Source organism: Cebus imitator, unplaced genomic scaffold (genome assembly GCF_001604975.1).
Source record: "Cebus imitator isolate Cc_AM_T3 unplaced genomic scaffold, Cebus_imitator-1.0 Scaffold275, whole genome shotgun sequence".
Taxonomy (NCBI): domain Eukaryota; kingdom Metazoa; phylum Chordata; class Mammalia; order Primates; family Cebidae; genus Cebus; species Cebus imitator.
This window is the reverse complement of record NW_016107590.1, coordinates 218,531-239,314: the sequence shown is the minus strand read 5'-3', so window position 1 is coordinate 239,314 and position 20,784 is coordinate 218,531. Positions and strand designations below refer to the sequence as shown.

Below are 20,784 nucleotides of genomic sequence, written 5' to 3'. Positions count from 1 at the left end.
AGAGAAGAAGGCCAGAGAAGGAGAAACACTATTTGTTTTTCATCTACTCAGCTCAAGTGGCATGACTGTACTATGCATGCGTAAGGCAAAATCAAGAGTGCTGGCGAGTAAGGTTTAAAGAACTGACAGATGAGCCAATGCCCTTCACAGGCCTGATAGTCTATTGTGCCTACCGGAGTTGACTGTCTGCTAAGACAAATGCATCAATATTCTTCAGAGTAATAGAACTGACTTCGAAGCGTATCATTCACAATATCCAGAGTATAAATCCAACATTAACCAAAATATTGAAAAGGCAGGAAACTGTGACTCCAGCTCAAGGGAATAGAAAATGAAGAGATGCCAAACCTGAGATGACTCAGATGCTGGAACGATCAGACAAGAGCTTTACAGCAGCTATTGTAACAGCACTGAAGAAATACTAAAAGCAAAACAAACAAAAACCCCAAAACAAAAAAACCCCACCATATGCTCACTAGCAGAATATCAGAAGCAATATAAATAAATATCAAGGCATTAAAATACACTTTCTATGTCAAGAAGAAATAATAATTAAGGCAAAGATCACTTGCCTTCACAATTCATCATGGGCCCTGGCTCAAAGCCTTCATTGCAATTACATTCAAAACTCCCAATAACATTGGTGCATGTACCATTTCCACACGGATTGCCTATTGAACACTCATCAGTATCTGAAAAAAAAAGAATAAGAAAAAAAGAAGAATAAGAAGAATAAGAAAAACATTTTAGTTTTTCAGGAGCATGCCCAGGAAGACCCACACTTGGCCCTCACTCAATTCCAGTATCTGAGAAGGGCACAAATGACCCTGGCATCCCCTGGGCCTTGGCTGGCCAGCTGTTATGCAGTGCAGAGGGTCTGAAGGATCAGGGTGCATTGCTCTGGCCCCCAGGCAGCAATACTCACCCTAAAGATGACAAATCCAGAAGAGGGATGTGGTCCTCTGCTTCAAGAGCAGACATGGAAGGGCATAAAGTAAAATGGATCTCTTGTCCAATGAGAGATTTTAGCAATTGTAAGCCTCTAGGACAATAAAATTTTGTATGTTTGGTTGAAGACAGAGGTCGGTAACTCTCTCCATCTTCATATGAATCAGGTCTGACTGGAAAATGTAAGACTGGCAAAGAAGGTGCCACTACTAGCTATTTATCCTGGATTTGTAAATCCCATCACCACCCAGGGGGCCTGAGAGACCTTTTACTGAATACGAGAAGTAAAATAGAACTTTAAAATTCTGTAATGTGGACTCAACTTGACTCACCCACACAGCGTACTCCAGTGTAGTCAAGGTTGTAGCCCATTGGACATTCACAGCGAAAAGATCCGTCGGTGTTGATACATTGACCATTTGAACAAATGCCTGGGCTTTCAAGACACTCATTGACATCTAAAATACAGAACTGTCCATTAATTCCCTCACATGAAGATATGCCAGCCGGGTACAGTGGCTCACACCTGTAATCCCAGCACTTTGGGAGGCACCTGAGGTCAGGAGTTTGGGCAATATGGTGAAACCCCGTCTGTACTAAAAATACAAAAAAATTAGTGGGGTATGGGGGTGTGTGCCTGTAACCCCAGCTACTTGGGGAGGGTGGAGCAGGAGAATCACTTGAACCCAAGAAGTGAAGGTTGCAGTGAGCTGAGATCGCGCCACTGCATTCCAGTCCGGGCAACAGAGCGAGACTCTGTCTCAAAAATAAATAAAATAAAATAAAATAAAATAAAAATAAAAAGACATGCCAGTACTGTTTATGTCTATTCAACACAGGCTTGTAAATACTTCTTTTGTCAGAGAAATATGTAATGTATTTCACATATCATGATATATGATATATGTATAATGCATATGATACAAAATAAGGGTTATATATGTCCGTTAAACACAATATACTATATGTTATAAAGTTAGCATGAGTTGTAAAGTAAACATAAAATAATATGTTTGTATTAAATGAGAACATAGGAATAAAATACTTCAAAGCGCACCTTCACGTGTATCATGAAGACTAGGGACAGTTCCGTGGCCATATGGACACAAATCCTGAAATGCAACTACAGAGAAAAATACAAATTCTTCATTATTGAAAACTTGAAATTATCAGAGAAATTAAGAAAGGATGAACAATATACATGAAATTACACTTAACTATTTCTCCTTTACAAAGTTGTCTATAACAAAAGTCTTTTATTTTTATGATTTATTTTAAAAGCATATTTAGTGAGGGCACCTTCTAGGTGCTCAGTGCTCCTGCTTCTTTCTGTTTGCGCATTTAAAGCTGAGCAGCTAAAGAGACCTCCCTGCCCATCACACTCAAAAGCCATCCCTAACCTAGAGCCAGGCCAGCCTGAGCTTGCTGGGAATTATCCTATAATTTACAGGTGCTAACAAGATCTGAGGCTATTGGTCTTTTCCTGTAAAGGGCCATTGTGCTGACTCAGCTTCTCAGAATTTAATGTAATATTCTGAGAGCCACAGCCTGCAATACAATCCCACATGGGACTTCAGCAGCAACTGGGAATATAATTTCCATTCCCTTCTTTCTCCTGCCTTGGGCCTCTCAAATTCATACTTTTGAAAGCAAGTAATACTAACCTTGGAGGTGGCGAATGAAATGAAAGGGTAACTCCACCTGTGCTTAGATGCATCTTATTCAAAAGCTAAAAGAAGTTTCTCAGCCTAGGTGGTTCAATGAACCATCAAAATTTATATGCAATGAGATGATTTCACCCTTAAAATATTCATAAATTACATGGTTAAACCCACTCTGGCAAATATTCAAAAACTGGTACACAAAGTGGTGTTTTATGTCATTGCTCTTACCTTCATCGTCTTTGGGGCACAGCTCACAGGGGTCTCCCCAGCCCTCTCCTGGCATCTTACTACAGCAGCATTTTGCTTTCGTGGTGTTAAAAGCTTTGGGTACAGAACACTTTCCATTTTCAAAATTTGTGAAGCAGAAGCTCTGACGAGTATCTAATAAAGAAAGCAAGCATTACAGATGGAACTATTTTGTAATACTGTTTTGAGGGAACATTTTTCATTGCAGAACATGTGATGCAGGCTAGATAAGCAGTTAAGACAGGTCTGAAAATCTTCAATTGTGATTTCATTTGCCAATTTAGACTGACCTGGCTACAAAATTATTTAATTATTTAAAATGCTTAAATTATTTTTATAATGTGCTAAGGAAATTCGAGAAATCGTGATCAGTATCAAAATAATTTCTACAGTCTCTTTTTCCATTGTTGCATGATCGCCTAAGAAAAACCATTGAAATAACTTTCAGTAAGTTACATCACATCAAAAGCAATGCATACACAAGTATGCAAAACTATGCCAACAACAAACTAAAATAGTCATTCTGATAAATCAGAATAACAATTTTTCTTTTCATAAACAATTTATAAAAATGTGGAAACAGTGGCAATAATTCAAAGTATCTTAAAAATTGTTCATTGCGGATGTTTGAGACCTAAATTTTTAACTTGCAGATGTATTTTACTATAGACATGTATTTTGTTAGGACTAATACCAGAATGATGGTTTACAATCCAGCTTTAAAGTTTCTAAGGGTGAACTGTGACAGTGAAGTCATTCCAAATCTTACCAAAGCATCTCCGTCCATTATCAGATAGTACAAAGCCAGGGGGGCAGAGGCACTGGAAGCCTCCTGGAGTATTAGTGCAGGAACCAAAAAGACAAATGTTGGGATCTTCATCGCATTCATTTATATCTGCGGAACAGGGGGAACATTTATTAGTCATTCAATACTTGAGAATGAACAATTGTCTATACTATCACAGTCCACTAGCCAGTTGATATTTCAGATAAGAGATGATATTATGTTTTATGTTTAATTAATTCATAAAAAATAAACTATTATTGCTTCAGAAGTCAAAGGTTATATTAAATTTCAACCAGCTATGTGCCAGAGAGTCCCAAGTCCATGTCCACCCTCCTGTCTTTGATCCTTACTGGTGTATGTATGTTTACCTGCCTACCTGACATGAACAACTCCACGTCTCATGGGCGTTGCAGCCTCCATGTGGCCAAAAGTTCTATGAACTGGTCCCCATCTCCCTGATACCTCTCTCTCAGTAATCCAAATTGTGATCCCCATGTCACCCTTATTTCTCTCCTTTTTTAACTCCACATGCAAGCAGAAAGTGGCAGACAGTTCTGCCTCCTGAGTACTTCCAAACCTAACATAATTTGCCACTCTCAACTGACATCTACATCTCCCTGTCTTTTTCTTGTCACATGGCCACCAGGGTTGCCTTTCTAAAATGTCCATGTGATTACGTTTGAAAATCTGTGCCTATGGGACTAGGAGGACCGAGACATATATGAGTGTCATCATTTCCCCTTTTCCCTGGAATGCTTCCTTAAAATAAATAAACATACCTTACTAATGATTTTTGGTTGCTTTTCATAGGATTATTTATTTAATGGATTACTTTAACCACGTGAAAAAATATTACTTTTCAGTCGCATTAGAATATAAGCTCCATGAGGACATGACATGTCTGTCTGGCTCACTGTTGCACCCTCAGCTCCTGGCACGGTAACTGGCACATACAAATTCTCAATTCATATTTGTAGAAGTTTAACAAATGAGTCATCACATCTCTTCTATAAAATGACAGAAAAACTGCAGAAACCAACACCATCCCCACACCAAAAGACCAAAAAACAAAAACTCCTGCAATGGCCCCACACTGACTGTAGGCTTGAGTTCAATCTTCTGAGCTAGCCATTCTATGCTCCTTACCATGCTGCCTGTTTCCAAAGAGGCTCTTCTGTTCTCTTTCATTTGTTGATCAGTAAATTCCTATCCAACATTTAAGAGTGACCTAGACAATCATCAATCCTCTGTGACGGGCTTTCTTGAACTGCCACCCTCTCACAACTACCATAATGATCCCTCACCTCCTGCTATGATCCCGTCTCCTGAATGGACCTTCAGTACAGTGTCTGTCACACTGTATTTTAAGGATGGCTTCACAAAGCAGGTTTATTTACAAAACAGGCCTCTCCCACCAGGTAGTAAGTTACCCCAAAGCAAAGATGATGTTCCTGTTTTCCAGAACCTAGAAAGGTGCCACATGTTCACTGTAATATCCATTGACTGTAGGGATGAATTTATATCTGTGTGGGGGATATGTACATATATCTACGTGTGTGTATGTGTGTCTGTATGTACGTGCGCGTGCTCATGAATGTTATCTGGGAAAAGTTGGTAGAAAAGATATTAGTCTGAATAAAATATTCTTAAAGTGAAGTAAGTTAATTAAAAACCATTTCTTCACACCTTGGGAGGCCAAGGCAGGTGGATCACTTGAGGTCAGGAGTTCAAGACCAGCCTGGCCAACATGGTGAAACCCTGGGTCTACCAAACGTACAAAAATTAGCCAGGCATGATGGCGGGTGCCTGTAACCCCAGCTACGTGGGACGCTGAGGCAGAAGAATAGCTTGAAACGAGGAGGCAGAGGTTGCAGTGAGCTGTGATCGTGCCACTGCACTCCAGCCTGGGCAACAGAATGAGACTGTCTCAAAGAAAAAAAAAAGAAAAATTAAAACCATTTTTTTCAGAGATGCAAACTAGTGTCGTTGCTAACGACAGATAAAGGAAAAGGAAATATTTCTGAAACTTAATAAAATGTAACTAAATCACAGATATCCACGCTTTCATTAAGAGGAAAGGTATCCAAGACTGCCTGATACAAAGAGGCATGTGTATTTCTACTTCTTTCCTAGTGGTTGGCATACTACTTTTATTAGCATTCCATAAACAGAAGGATCACAGAGACAAAGAATAATCAAGATTGAGCATGAGTAAAGAAAATGGAAGAACGACAGGATCATAGGCTTTTCCAGAAACTTCTTACTGAGATGATTCTAGTATTACTATTATTTTTTTAAGTTTCAAAAACATTACACAATCTTATGATGAACTATAGAAATCAAAAAATCAGAATGACTAGGGGATATCTATGATCTCTAATTGTATGGTTTGAAGAATAATTAAATTCTATGAAGTGCACTGCTTCCTTCTGCCCTATTTAATTCCCTTAAATATGAACAGTAGAACGATATATCTTTAGGTACAATCTTGCCAAGGGTGATAGAATGTAAAATACACTGGATAACTCAATGGCAAAAAAATATCCTTAGCATCCTTTCCTGTTAGAAAAACCACACTAAGATGCTGGTGCTTCTGAATTTCAACGAGGCTGTAAAAAATAATTTGTATAAAAGTAAAATAAAGTGAACTGTAAAAAAGGTTGGACTTCATCATGTCCACTAGGCAATTCTGGGACCCACTTTTGATGTAGTTAGAGTGTTCACGTGTACTGGAAGAGTTTCAACAGAAAAACATCTGTAATGACAAATGGATTAATATTTCCATTTTGACATGAGGCCTTCCCAAGGAAAAGAATGTCTCAACAGCATTGTCAAGATTTTTCTGCTTCACATTTCTAAGACACTAGACACCTTTGATAGCTGTTTTAAAACTGGGTGCCAAAGATTACAATTTTTGCAGAACACTCTTTAAATTCATTGACAGTCTCTATTGACATTTGGAAAAAAGATTAGCATATGCTGAAAATTCTCCGACTAGCATAAGATTACTGTTAATGAAAAAATCCTAAATCCCTAAATTTTTTATTCTCACCCTCATTTCTGATGATTCAATAAAACAGATGTAGGCAGCTATATGTTTAATTCCTTTGGTCAGCATGCCTGCAGTGGTTGGCACTTAGTATGTTTCCTGAGTCTTTACCATGGCTTATTATACTGAACAATTCATGAGCCTCAGAATAAATGTTACTCTTACCAATGCAGTTCTCGCTTTTTACTTCATACCCTGGGGGACAGATGCATCTGAAGGATCCCTCCAAATTCTGACAGGTACCAGGAGAGCAAGAGCCAGGAAGGGCGACACACTCATTAGTATCTTTGGATAAAAGAAGAAAAAAAATAATTGAAGCATGAGATAATTGTTGCATAGATTTATCTGTCTGCCAAATGATATTAACATGATTTCAACTTGGGTCCTCTGATCTACTGGGTCACCATGAAAAAATATTCCCAGAGATACGCTTCTGACATCTTGGATATTTCTTATTTGGCAAGTGTCTAATTTTCTTGATTTGTTTTCTTTGCTTACTTTTCTTGAGACATGGATAGATTAGCCTCAAGCTCTGTCCCCAACAAAAACATTGCCTATGAGACATTCCCATTGTTGGCTTATACCTTACACTAAAATTTTCCATCTTAACTTATCTTGAACATGTGATCTGATGCTAAAATGAAATGTTAATGACTTCTTAAGTGAAAGGAGGGGAGGTACACATCATCATTTTACAAAACAAAACACCATAAAGACTGTTTATTGTTTAGATACTTACCGATACAGTTTTTGCCATCTGGAGTAAGTTCATAACCTTCGTTACATAGACACTTGAAGGAGCCAATTTCGTTAAAACACCGTCCATTTCTGCACACTTGACCAAAAAAGGAACTGCACTCATCTATGTCTGTAAGCAAACAGGAGTCCGTTTTTCAGAAAGAGCTCTTAACATGTATATTGTTTCACAAGTTGCAACTTAAAAACATACTTATTGACATGCATTTACAGTAAATCCCACATTACAATTCCTCAACAACGGAGAAAAATGGCAAATATCGTAAAGATCATATAATTAATAGAATCCCATAGATTCCTATTTTTCAACCACAGATACATTTTTTCAGTTTTGATATTAACATAACTCATGAATTTAGAACCAGATAAAAGTCAAGGTTTAAGGTGAAGCTTTCCATTCTTTCTAATTGAAAAAAAGATTTCTTTTCCCACAGGCCAGGGGAGATATGTGGGATTTAATCTGATTACCTAATTTGCAGATACTTTACCTGGAGCTAAGCTGACCATATTCAGAGAACAAATAAATGAGCTTATTTATTACAGAGAAATCAATGATATTAAAAACACCGAAATTGGTGACATAATATGTAATTTAAAGAAAAAAAGACTTTAAGTATTATTAGGTTTTCATTTAAGCTTAGGGTTTGATTACATCTGAGTAATTTCCTGGGTTCTTTGAAGACTGTACTTTGATCAGCGCCATGTCCGTATTTTTTAGTTCTCCCTGACTGTACAAAGGCTCTGTACAAACGCTCTGTCAAGAAGGCAGTGGTTGAATAAAATGTCCAATTAGCTTTAATTTTTTTTCACAGTTGTGGAATTTCGAAAAATAAAACAGAGAGAAACTTATGTTGGGTTAAATTAGAAGATGGGAATGAGCTCTGATACAGTCCCACAATGGTAGAAAACCTAAGTTACTTTCACATACTTTGCAACACATTATGCCGTAAAGCATCTGTGCAGTTCCTGGCACGTGGTAAACAAGGAATTAACATTTGTTGTCATTTCTCTTATTCTCTCCTCCAACTACTTCAGGACCCTCTCCCACTCACTACCAGTCTCTATTTCACATTTGAGTGTTGGTGTGGTCCAAAGGCTAAAATCTTGTACTGCGCACAGGAGAGATTTCTGAGGGCCATTCTAGAGACCTAGTCGCCATTCATTATTTTTGTGGGGAAAGGTGTCCTGGTTTCAAAAGCTGATGGAAAATGAAATGTCAAACCATGACAAGTGTAAGTACCCAGGGAGACTTACCAGGAGGCTAGTGGTACCTGAATGTAAATAATCCAGAATGGATTTATATGAAATACTTGTAGTAACATTGAGACAATGAAGGGCCTACTTTTGATCTCGTTTAGGGAATAAAAATACCCCAAACCATAAATCAATCCCAATATGTTTACTACGATCTGAATGACCTTTTTTCCTGAATTGATTGGTTGATTGACAAAAGGGTTCAAGAGTATATTGTCTTGTGACTATTTAGGCAAATACTATGGTTTCAGTAAAATAGAAACTAGTCAATATATACCTTCTGGCACACATTTGCAATTTAAATATATTTTTTTGTTATTTAGTTTTGTTTTTTATTTCAGCAAATTGTGTAGAAATAAAATAGAAGCAACAAAGGACTGAATGAAGTACTTACCTAGGCAATCATTATTATGAGTGAGTTCAAACCCTGGGTAGCACAGACAGTTATAGGATCCAACGGTGTTTTTACAAGTTCCATTCCCACACGGATGCCGCTCACACTCGTCAACATCTACAAAGAAACACTGGCTAAAAATTCAATTTTTAACTAGAAAAAAATAGGCTATTCACCCTTTTATGTTTAAACTACTGAATGACTTAGAATTTCCTCATTCAATACTAGGAACTCATGTCTATTTGAAGACAATGAGTATGACATAGGGAAAATTGTAAAATTATAAGAAAATAATACAGTTTAACAGGTACTAACTGTACTCAGATAATATTCAGACACAGCCTAGCAGAGACGTATTAATGATCAGGTCTGCTTAATAATCATAAGTAAAACTGATCTTCTGAAATATTAAAACAATTTGTTTCATTAAGCATTATAAAGACTTACCCAGAAATTTAAATCTTTTAATTTGAGCAGAAAAACAAAGATAAACTTTAGTATACTAAATTTTATGAAGTAATGAAATCTAAATTAAAGTTTATTAGAATTCACTATTATACTTCAAAAAAAACTTAATTAAGATAATATTTGGAAAGGTCATCCATAATATGAGACAACAGACTCCCCAACTATCAATTCCAGCCTGTTGAAACTCTACCATGCCAAAAAAAGGGTGGGCGACTGGTATTGTTCTTTACGAAGGAAGCTCTTTATAAGGGAGGTCTTATTGAAGAGTCTGACCAACTTTTATCATGGAAGAATTGTTATGAGTGGGCAGATTTTCCCCATATGAATTTCTGAATCATAAATCTCACATTTTTGTTTTGGTAGATCATACTCTCTGGGAGTATAGAAAGAAGCAGCATGTATAAGCAAACATTCTTAAGAATGTTATGCAAATAGGACCAGATCCTATATATTCCTTTGAATAAGCATCACCTAGAGAATTTTCCCTGCCAACACGGAAGAAGCTCCAAAGGCAATGGATGAAGCTAGAGACATATTCCAGGTAGTCCCTGTTGTATGGATACACCATGAAGGAAATTAGTCCTGCAGTACTGAAATCTAATTTTAATATTAACATAGATAATATCTTGAATATCAAAAGAGTAGTTGAATAGCACTAGCCTTTTCCACACTGAGAACATGCTAATTATTAGTAGCCAAGTTTTAAATTTAATTTTCCTCCTTCAAGTGCGAAGCACAGAAAGAAAACTCTTTGGCAGAGGCAGAGCCAATTGCTGACATCAGACTTGCGGGGTTATACTCAGTCCCAGCCTCATGGCATCCAGCCCGTCTGCCTTTGAAAACTCATTAATCATCAGCTCAGTAAGTACTCACTAAGCACTATTATCACTTGACTACCCATTACATTAGCTACTGGGAATTTTTAAAGTTTGGCTATGTTTGCTTCTAAAGCTATTTTTAAGAGACAAAACATAAAATATGTACATAAATTCCATGTATTCAATAATTTGTTTTTTAAAAAGAATGTGTGTATGTGTATAAACCTATTAAATTGAATGCTGCCACTCTTACTACTACTCTTGCATTCCAACATGGTGTCTTGAGTAGAAACATGAAGGTAGGGACAGCGGGTGCTAGGGTAAGTTCCACGTAAGCCCACGTGTCTGAGTGCCTGTCAAGCCATGTGAACATCTTCTGGATAAAAAGTTGTGAATCACTGAACTGAAGGACATATTCTACTATGTCCCTGCTTGCAAATTGTATATTGAATAGAGACAGTTTGACCTAGTCAATTTTTTGCAAGACTGTTTCTGACAGAGACATAGCAGTTACTCATGGCACTTGATGGAACTGTGGTCTGTTCTGGAGTTGCAGCCCCACTTCACTCCCTGGAGCCACATGTCCTTCTTACCCATGCACATGGTCTGGTCCTGAGAAGCCTTAAAACCATTGTGGCAGATGCACTGGTAACTTCCTTGCAGATCAACACACAAGCCATGACTACAAACGTTAGGAATTTCTAAACATTCATTGCGATCTAAAACAAGAAAATTAAAACATATGCTACATGTATCTGATTTTTATTAAGATTTCTTCATTTTTCACAGTTGTGTTTCTCTAACCTGCTATTAATTATTACAGACAGGCTGAAAATGAACCATAACAAGAGCCGAATCAAAATAAGCAAGGCTTTAAAGTATCCGACCCTTTTTCTAATCATGCAATTTTTTATGTTTATTGGCATCTCGAGGATATTATTTTATTTTAGGTCCAATCCTGGGGAAATCTGTTGAAGAGATCTACTTTCTTAACAAAATAATCTGAAAGATATGGTGAAATAGGTTCACTATAAATGAACAGATTAAGTGCGAAAATCTTTCCAAAATTATTCTTGAAATAGTTTTTGATGGGAAATCTAAGGAATCTTGTGCTCAGTGCCAAAGAATGAGTCAGCCACTTTCTTACCTACACAGGCCCCATTGGGTGAAAGTTTGAAGCCTGCGGCACATTCACAGCGGTAACTGCCAGGACTATTGATGCAGTCTGCATTCCGCTGGCAGAGATTATCACCATTACTGCACTCATCTATATCTGAAAGAGCAACAATCCAATGTGAAAGAGTCCTTTTTATTATTGTATTACAGTTACATTCATGTCACACTTTGATGATCAACTCTTGAAAAATTATAGAAGAAATAGTAAAAATCAGAAACCATCTGAATGCTATTTATGTATACCAAATTATACTGAATAAAGGACATACATTGTTCAGATTACCTTCGCAAACCAACAGCAGGTCATTGTAACTGAATCCTGTAGGGCATTCACAGCGGAAACTGCCAATCTGGTTGATGCACACACCGTTTGCACAAATGCCTGGAATCTCTTTACATTCATCAATGTCTGAAATGGAGCATATTTCATCAAGTATATGTTGTTCTGCTTAATATACTTACCATATCACCTTGAATAATGCTACGTGTACCCTGGGATGAGAGCAAATATTCAGTGTTACAAAAAAATTATATACTGGCATAGTTTTGTGGTTCATAAAAACATATATACCAGAATATAGAAAGAATGATGGAAAAATGTAAGCAGCTAATAAAATATACCAAGTAATTTCAGTGTCAATAGAGCAAATGAACTTTCTAGGCAGTCAAGCCCCTTCTTCAGGTTACCCTAACTGCTGCTATTCATTTGATTTAAAAAGTTATGTTTTCATCATTGTATGTACTTTATCATGTATTCATAATGGAGACTTAAAATTAAATTGCTTAGGCCAGGCGTGGTGGCTCATGCCTGTTATCCCAGCGCTTTGGGAAGCTAAGGCAGGTGGATCACCTGAGGTCAGGAGTTCGAGACCAGTCTGACCAACATGGTGAAACCCTGTCTTTACTAAAAATACAAAAAATTAGCCAGCATGGTGGCAGGCACCTGTAATCTCAGCTACTCGGGAGGCTGAGGCAGAAGAATCACTTAAACTCAGGAGATGGAAGTTGCAGTGAGATGAGATTGCTCCACCGCACTCCAGCCTGGGCAACAAGGGCAAAACTCCATTTCAAAAAAAAAACCAAACTACATTGCTTACCAAATCTTTGAGGAAGAAAACTAGAGTGAGCAACACAATGTACATTTAGAAGGAATTAATTTATTTGAATAATAAGTCTGCAAATTCATATTTAGACCAGTAAAAAGAGATACTACAAAAATACACCAAAAATTAAAAAATGTACTTAGGAAAATAGGAACTAAAGGTTAACATAAGGTAGACTATTTAGAGTCATGTAATACAATTTGCATAACAAGGGAAACTAAAGTTTTAGCTTGGTGGATGTAGCAAATATTAAGATAGTCACATAACTACTATAACCCAGTCACCAGACTATGTTGATGGAATACCATTATTTATACTTGTTTAGAGTCTGTAAGTCTGTTATTTTTCTCTTGTCTAACTATATTAGATTGGAATCTAGATTGTTATATTTTGGGGTACTCTTGAATTTTAAAAACACAGAATGGATTTTTACAGAATGCTACACACATGCATTAAAACAAACATAATCTGGAAAAACTTACCAACAGCTTTTCCTGTGTGAATGTCAAAGGTGAATCCAGGAATATTTCCACATATGGTTTTAAAGTCAGCTTTAAGATATAAACAAAGCAATGCACTCTTAAATTTCTCAAATTCCTTCAAAATAACATTTTGTATTACTCTCACAAATATAGTTCACATTATTCACAACCAGACATTTTGATTTCAATTATATTTATTTGATAGCAATGCCGGCTTCTGCTAGGAGTGGATCTAGGCATTTTTTACCATTATGATTATTGTTATTTCTATTACTCTCATTAACTTTTTACTGCTCTGATATCAGAAGGCAAGTAAATCATTATAAGATTTAAAATGTCTACTTTGATATTTAAATACTCTTTTTCTGTTGATATTCAGAGTTCTAAAAAAGATCCAATTTATAAAGATAAAGAAAACAGGCAAGTACAAACTTAAAAAGGGATTATAGATTGCACAAAGGTATAGACATGCAAAAATAATGTACAGGGGAAACAGGTAAACCATGAATAATGAATGAGATGTGAATTTTGTCTTCTTTTACTGTGTCTATTTGTTGGAATGTGAAAATTGAGTCATCAAAAACAATGCATTATGAAATAAAATAGAGACTATAAGAGGTATTCATACACATAATTCACCAAATCAATAGAAATTTAAAAGAATTCTGATTTGTAAGATGAAAAACGCTTCTGAAGCTCACAGCTGTACAAGTAAGCAAAACTCCTGAAAACAGTATTATGTAAAACTTGTACTGCTTACTAAATTCCAAGTGCTATCAAGTCAGAGATGTTGTATATTTCATCCACCAATATATACCAAGTATTGAGAATAGATAGAAAGACACACAACAGATGCTTAATTTAATGGTTTCTAATTGTCTGGTAATGTACAGATTATAATGTATATACATCACCTCCCTAACTGTCATTGTAACCATATGAATGAGTCATTGTAATTATTTATTATTTTTATTTTATACATGAGAAATCAATTTCAGAAAGGATAAATACCCTCCAGGAGGTTACATAATAAGTATTGTAAGAGTTTTAATTTTAACATAGACCTGCCTCTCAACTCTAAGCCTTTTGCTTCTTCTCACAAAGAAAATGCTATTTTAATTCCCCAAATCAACGATCTTCAATTTGCAACTATGGAGTTTTAAAGTTGAGAATTATAGGAATGTTTCTATTTACTTTTATGGAACATAATAATGGCAAGATAAGGCTAAGAAAATCCATTTGACCAGTGAATCTGAGCCACTGAAACAGGCCTATGTGTTGCTTTTCATCATTTCTCTCTTTAATTTCATTTCATCAACATATTAAATGAAACATTTAAATAGATACACTCTAAGTAATATTTGGCAACAAATGCATAATCACTGTTTCTTATTTGGCCTACTGGTTCAACTCTTAGTATCTATAGCTATTAAAAATTGCCACTCTCTAGGTCATAAAAGAACTTGATGGACAGCAATTTTAAGACAAGCATTTTGCTCTTATCTCTATTATCGTTCACTTTTTCTTTCAAAAGAATCTGTCTTGCGAAAAAAAGCATGGCCAAGTAAAGACAAGCTCTACTTTTTGCCTACAAATTTTATTGAGGTCTGAGGAAGAAGATGTAAAAGGCACACTTCGACAACTGATTGCTTTTATGCAAAATTTGCTCATTAAAAAACACTCTGTATGTTTTCCACACCTGAACTAAAAAAAAATCCTTATTGAATTTAGTTTTTTCCAAATATTATACCTTCCATGTCTAGCACAGTGACATACAATAGTTGTTCAATAAATATTTGTTTGATGAATAAATCAATACTTGACAAGCATAGTTGAAGATAATGAGTTTAAATGGACTAATGCTATAAACTCTAACTCTTCAACAATGGATCTTATTTTCAGGATTCACAACCCTATTCAACATAATGTCTCAGAAGTTATTGTATGAATCCCAAAAAGGGTCACCTGGGAAACAGAGCCATATGATACTCTTGGATATTTTCGGAACTGAGCATCTCTAGTTTTAGCACACATTGACTTTGACTATATTGTTACATATACATGTGTATCACCGATATGGGGGTCAGCAGATGCATGAGCCGTGAGCTTACGTGTTCCTGGAGTTGGGCATGGTTCACAGGGTTTGTTCCAGGCTTTGCCCACATTATATGTGCAGCAGCACATCCTCTTTGTCACATTGAACGGCAACTCATTCTCACAAGTGGTTCCATTATAGCTTCGGTAGCAAAAGCTTTTTCTCATGTCTACATAAAGAATAACAAATAAGCTAGCCATTTGTATTCATGAGGAGTCGATAACGAAGCCCACCTGTAGACATCAAGCTTTCCTGATGAGCACAACTCTGAAAACTTTCTCAGTCACTTGAAGGTATCTTAAAATAACTCTAAAGAGAAATCATTTTTAGATTAACTAACATCTCTCCTTTATCCTTAAAGGATTTCACTTATAATTTTGTTGAGAGACAATGTGAATACATATTTCTCTCTCAAAATCATTTATTTAATTAAAAAATATTAAGGTTTAAATGTTCTTTTATTTGTATAATAATGTTCACACTATAAGAATGGAGATGAAAAATTTAAGAATATATAACATTTGAGGAAATTTTCTGCATCAGAGTGATGCTTTTTAAAATGTAACTGTATATTCAAAGGTCAAAAACTTGATAGTAACCCAGCAGCTTGCAAGGCTCCGAAATACCTCAATTCATGAAGATTTAATTTCCAAAATTCCTGAACAATAATTCTGACTCATAAGTGTTTTACATGTGAAGTCAACAATTATGCTCTAATTAATTTCAGAGTTCTTTACCTACCCATACAGTTGTGGCCTCCATTGACCTGCATGTACTCAGGTGGGCAAATGCAGGTGTAATTTCCCAGCGTGTTATAGCAAGTCCCAGGCCCACATACACCAGGATGTGCAAAACACTCATCAATATCTAGAGTAGGCAAGAATATCCATTTATTAATAAATTTATTTTCAATGAATTTATATTGCTTAGATGACTGGACAAGGCATAGGTGATTCTCGAAATCTCTATTTACAGAAAATTTAGAAATAAAGAAAATATCCCAAATGGGCATTTATATAGCACAGATACATCTTTCTTCAAAAGAAAAAAAATCCCCATATTAAAAAATATAAAGCTTCAAAAGAAATTATTCTAAAGTGGCAAAAAAATAATTTCCTTGGCATATATATACACACACACACATATTTTGTTGCAATGCACATTCTTCAATTGGAATTTCTTTAAAGCCTGCTTTCATCCTATGTCACTTAGGCTTAAGTTTTAATGCCAGCTTGAAAGTGAATGCAGGTTGGGAAAGCCTTGGTCTTTGTAGCTTCTTTTAAATTAGTACCTATTGAGAGATTCTTGAAGGAGTGCAGCTGCTGATTGTTCTCCTTACTACAACCTATTTCTTCCAGATGCATTTATCGACCATGTTCCAAAAGAAAAGTTGTAATGGAAATAATTATGCTACATGTTTAATGCTCATTGTTAGAAGGATTCATTCATTTCACAACTAAATATTGAGATTCTACTGCAAGCTAGAACTTGCAGCTGTAATGATGAGTAAGATGTGGACCTTGCCTCCAGAAGCCCCCAGTTTGGTGGTGAGACAAGTCCCTAAAAGGACTGAAATACCATGTGATAAAGTGAGAGGACGGCAGCAAGACGGCAGCTGCATAACCTTTGAACTGTTTCATACCATACAGTCCAACATTTAAAAATTACTGATCAGTATCAAGACACTGGTCGCATTTAAGCTTACCAACTTTCCTACGTAAAATAGAATTCTTATCAATATTTTCACTAATAACTTATTTAGTATTGTAGGTTTTCACACTATCCCATTTTCCCAATTTATACTTAACCCTCCTAGAAAAATACACTGAATTATGGCAATGGGCTGTAAACTAATTTGTCTACCATCATACAACTTAGCCACATTGATATGAAAAGAAAAAAGCTATGAATCAGTCTTAAGACAGCCTTTTGTAGAATTTGAGGATGGGCCTTTCCCCAGGCCTCAGCAGCCATTTTGTTTTAAACAGCACTGAGCATTTTTAGACACCAAACTCATCACCTTCACAGATGCGGGTTTCCTCGCTGAGGTAGTAGCCTTGTGGGCACTCACACTGGAAGCTCCCAAAAGTGTTGATGCAGTTTCCACCCTGGCAGAGACCTGGTAACTCCTGGCATTCGTCAATGTCTATAAAAGGGGAGACAGTGCACTTACAACAAACACCTTCACAAGGGATAAGAGTTAATATTAGAGCTTTCAAAAGTGTGATCTTGTAGCAATCAGAACACTTCTATGCATCCAAATGAATGCACACTTAGATGGCAGGTTTATTCTGATCAAATATCTTCTTGGCTTTGTCAGGGAAATTTTACCATTATCCAAGAAAATGAATAAAGTAAGTTGAGGATTATTCAAGTTAGGGGACAATGGGAAAGAGTTTCTCTGCAGAACAGTCAGACATCACATCACTGCAATGGATCATTCCTGCTTGATAAATGTGGTTAACATCCTAGTAATTAATGTCCACCTTAATTTTACTAAATAATCTTGTTTGGGACTGCTCTGCCCTAGCTTTTCTAGCAGCTTTTCTAGAAAAGTAGCACTTTACCTTGTTTAAATTTGGGTAACAATGAGGTAGCTCACCTTCTAAAATGATCGTGATGGGGTTAGGTCTGAAGCCTTCACCTCCGGGACACAGGGTGTAATATTCAGCTATAAAACAATAGAAAAATAAGAGGTTTGATACCTGTGTCCAAGTGGCAGAGACAATGAGCAAGCATTAAGCAAAAGCCAGGCTCAGTATACTCATCCTAAGCGATGTATCCACATTTTTCTTAGTGTCTTTTTATACAAATTTAAATTACCATACTTTACATAAAAAGATCGTACTTCATTAATCACATACACAGTAGAATAACACAAACTAGTTGTTTTTAATTAAAGAAAGAAACTCCCTCACAACTTTTTTAGCTAGTAAATTAGGACTACAGAATACAGGCTTCGGTTCATGTTCATATCAGAACAGATGTTTCAATTAAGGCATTCTATAAATGACTTCAAGGATATAACACACCGATGAAGCTGAACTCAATAACCTTTGAGAAGAATCAGGAATGCACTTTATCTGTGATATCATGGAGAACTGATATTACTACTATTCATACCTGATTATGGTTAAAAGTTATTTTTTAAACATATGAAAAAACACGGAAAGAGAGGAATTCAAGTCCTTTAACACTCTTGTCTGGTTTCGGTGTGATCACTGAAAGTCGTCCCAATTCAATTTTTTTGTTCTGTCCTCACTAAACACTCCTCACTCCCAAGTCAGGAATAAAACGGCAACGCATCTTTAGATACCAGCTGGTTTTCTTCCTCTTCTTCAGCTTTGTACTTACTGCTGTTGACAGGGGGGCAAGTCTCACAGGGGTTTCCCCAGGCCTTTCCTAGAGAGCAGCAGCATGAAGAGCGGCTGACGCCCACCCCAATCTCAGTGTTGCAAGATAGACTTCCATCTCCTCGAGGTCCAAACTTCAGGTAGCAGTTGCCCACACGATTGTCTGCAGAGCAACAAAGGAGCATACAATTGCCCTTGCTTACACAGTAAGGACTCCATTTTAGGGAAAAGTCACTCAAAGGATCAAATTCAAATTTTGTACTTTAACATGAAAGGTTCCTTTTAATCCTTAGTACCAAGCAATCTCTTGCTCTAAGCTTTTTCGAGATTGAGTCAGAAGAAGCCAATTATGTCAGACCTTCCTATGTTTAGAAATCCACATAGACCATTTTTCCTATACTCATGAAATGGATAAGACAGTACGAAATTTATCACTTGGGACATACTGGACCTCCCACAATATGAAGACAATAAGTTTTTTTGTATTATTAATCTATATCATGAGTTTATCCAATGGTTTAGTTTCAACTTGCATAGCTGACTTTGCAGGTTTTAGAAAAGACAGCCTGTAACAAATTTAGAGAAGATATTTCAGGGATCAGCTAACCTAAGGCTTTCTTTGTTCATCTCTACAGTTATCATTCAGATCACTCCATTGAGTCCATGGGTTTAAATACTACTTTTTTGCAGAAAACTCTCAAATTTATGGTTCTGTATCTCATCTCTCCCCTGAACTCTAGATCCTTCTTCCAATTGCCTATTTCATTTCTTCTCTAAAACATCTAATAATTATTTCAAAGTCAACACATCTAGAATCCAACTGTTGATACTTTTTCCTCCACATACAAAATCTGCTGTCTTCTCTCCCAGTCTTCTGCATTTTCAATGAAAGGAAATTCATTTTTTTTTTCAGTTGCACAGGTCCTAAGTTTTGACATCGTTTTTGGCACCTTCCACATCATTTTTGATTCCTTATTCAACCCAGTAATAAGGACTGTCTACTCCACCTTCAAAACATATCTGGAATCTGTCTGTTCACCACTGCCTCTATCACTACAATCTTTTTTTTTTTAATCACTCCAAACCGAGTTCCAGCTACCATCATCACCTTTTACCCAGTCTAATGTAATAGCTTTCTAACTCTTTTTTTTTTTTTTTTTTTTTTTGAGACAGAGTTTCACTCATGTTACCCAGGCTGGAGTACAATAGCGTAATCTCGGTTCACCGCAACCTCCGCCTCCTGGGTTCAGGCAATTCTCCTGCCTCAGCCTCCTGAGTAGCTGGGATTACAGGCACACGCCACCATGCCCAGCTAATTTTTTGTATTTTTAGTAGAGACGGGGTTTCACCATGTTGACCAGGATGGTCTCGATCTCTTGACCTCGTGATCCACCCGCCTCGGCCTCCCAAAGTGCTGGGATTACAGGCTTGAGCCACCGCGCCCGGCCTTTCTAACTCTTTTCTCAACTTCCATTATTGACTAAAGCACAGTCTACTTTCCCCTCCATAAGCCAGAGTTACCCTTCAATAGCATTACCTTAGGTAAGTCAGGACACCTCCAATAGCTTCTCTCCTCAACTGGAATAAAATCTAGAGTTCTTAGCAATCTACAATGTAATTTTCACCCCTGGCTGCACATTAGAATCATTTGGGCTTTTTAAAAACCTTTTTCCTTTTTTTTTTCTCAGTTTTTTTGCATTTTGTTTTTGCTGCTGAATCTTGGATGCAGAGAAGTAAGTTAACTCATGGTCCCCCTCTTAGTTAGGTTTATTTATTCTGGATTTATTCATCCGTTCTCTCTCTCTCTCTCCCTCCCCTTTCTCTTTTATTCTATTCTTCATTCCCATTCTCCTTCCCTACCAGATCATCTCCAAATGTATTTAATGTTACTACTTTTTACATGTGCTCTTGCAAAATAAATATTTTTTGTTTTAATGTGTTCATTTTAAATTTACATAAATGTCTTTTGCCATACATCTCATTTCATAACATTTCCAGTCATGCTTGTTCTGTGAACATCCAGTCTATCAACTCCATGGTGTATAACTGCCTTAAAAAAAAAAACCCTCCTCTCAAAAATCGTTTTTAAAACCCTGTGACCACAAAGAAATGCTGCAATGAGCATCACCTATATGTCTCTATATGGGCCTAGGAGTTAATTTCATTGGCATATAGAGCAACAAAAGAAATT

General features: G+C 36.5%; 1 protein-coding gene across 2 annotated transcripts in view; it reads right to left on the bottom strand.

Annotated features, from left to right (window-relative positions):
* The window catches only part of FBN2 (fibrillin 2), a 263,642-nt gene that overhangs the window by 30,351 nt on the left and 212,507 nt on the right, over nucleotides 1–20,784 (bottom strand). For both annotated transcript variants that reach the window (XM_017500987.2, XM_037728668.1), the window contains 17 exons: nucleotides 18,595–18,756; nucleotides 17,843–17,911; nucleotides 17,261–17,386; nucleotides 15,982–16,107; nucleotides 15,257–15,409; nucleotides 13,146–13,214; nucleotides 11,844–11,969; nucleotides 11,532–11,657; nucleotides 10,978–11,103; nucleotides 9,099–9,215; nucleotides 7,434–7,562; nucleotides 6,860–6,979; nucleotides 3,628–3,753; nucleotides 2,841–2,993; nucleotides 2,006–2,071; nucleotides 1,281–1,406; nucleotides 573–692 (listed from right to left, as the gene is read on the bottom strand). In XM_017500987.2, the coding sequence (XP_017356476.1) occupies nucleotides 573–692; nucleotides 1,281–1,406; nucleotides 2,006–2,071; nucleotides 2,841–2,993; nucleotides 3,628–3,753; nucleotides 6,860–6,979; nucleotides 7,434–7,562; nucleotides 9,099–9,215; nucleotides 10,978–11,103; nucleotides 11,532–11,657; nucleotides 11,844–11,969; nucleotides 13,146–13,214; nucleotides 15,257–15,409; nucleotides 15,982–16,107; nucleotides 17,261–17,386; nucleotides 17,843–17,911; nucleotides 18,595–18,756 (2,040 nt within the window). The remainder of the gene's footprint in view (nucleotides 1–572; nucleotides 693–1,280; nucleotides 1,407–2,005; nucleotides 2,072–2,840; nucleotides 2,994–3,627; nucleotides 3,754–6,859; nucleotides 6,980–7,433; nucleotides 7,563–9,098; nucleotides 9,216–10,977; nucleotides 11,104–11,531; nucleotides 11,658–11,843; nucleotides 11,970–13,145; nucleotides 13,215–15,256; nucleotides 15,410–15,981; nucleotides 16,108–17,260; nucleotides 17,387–17,842; nucleotides 17,912–18,594; nucleotides 18,757–20,784) is intronic.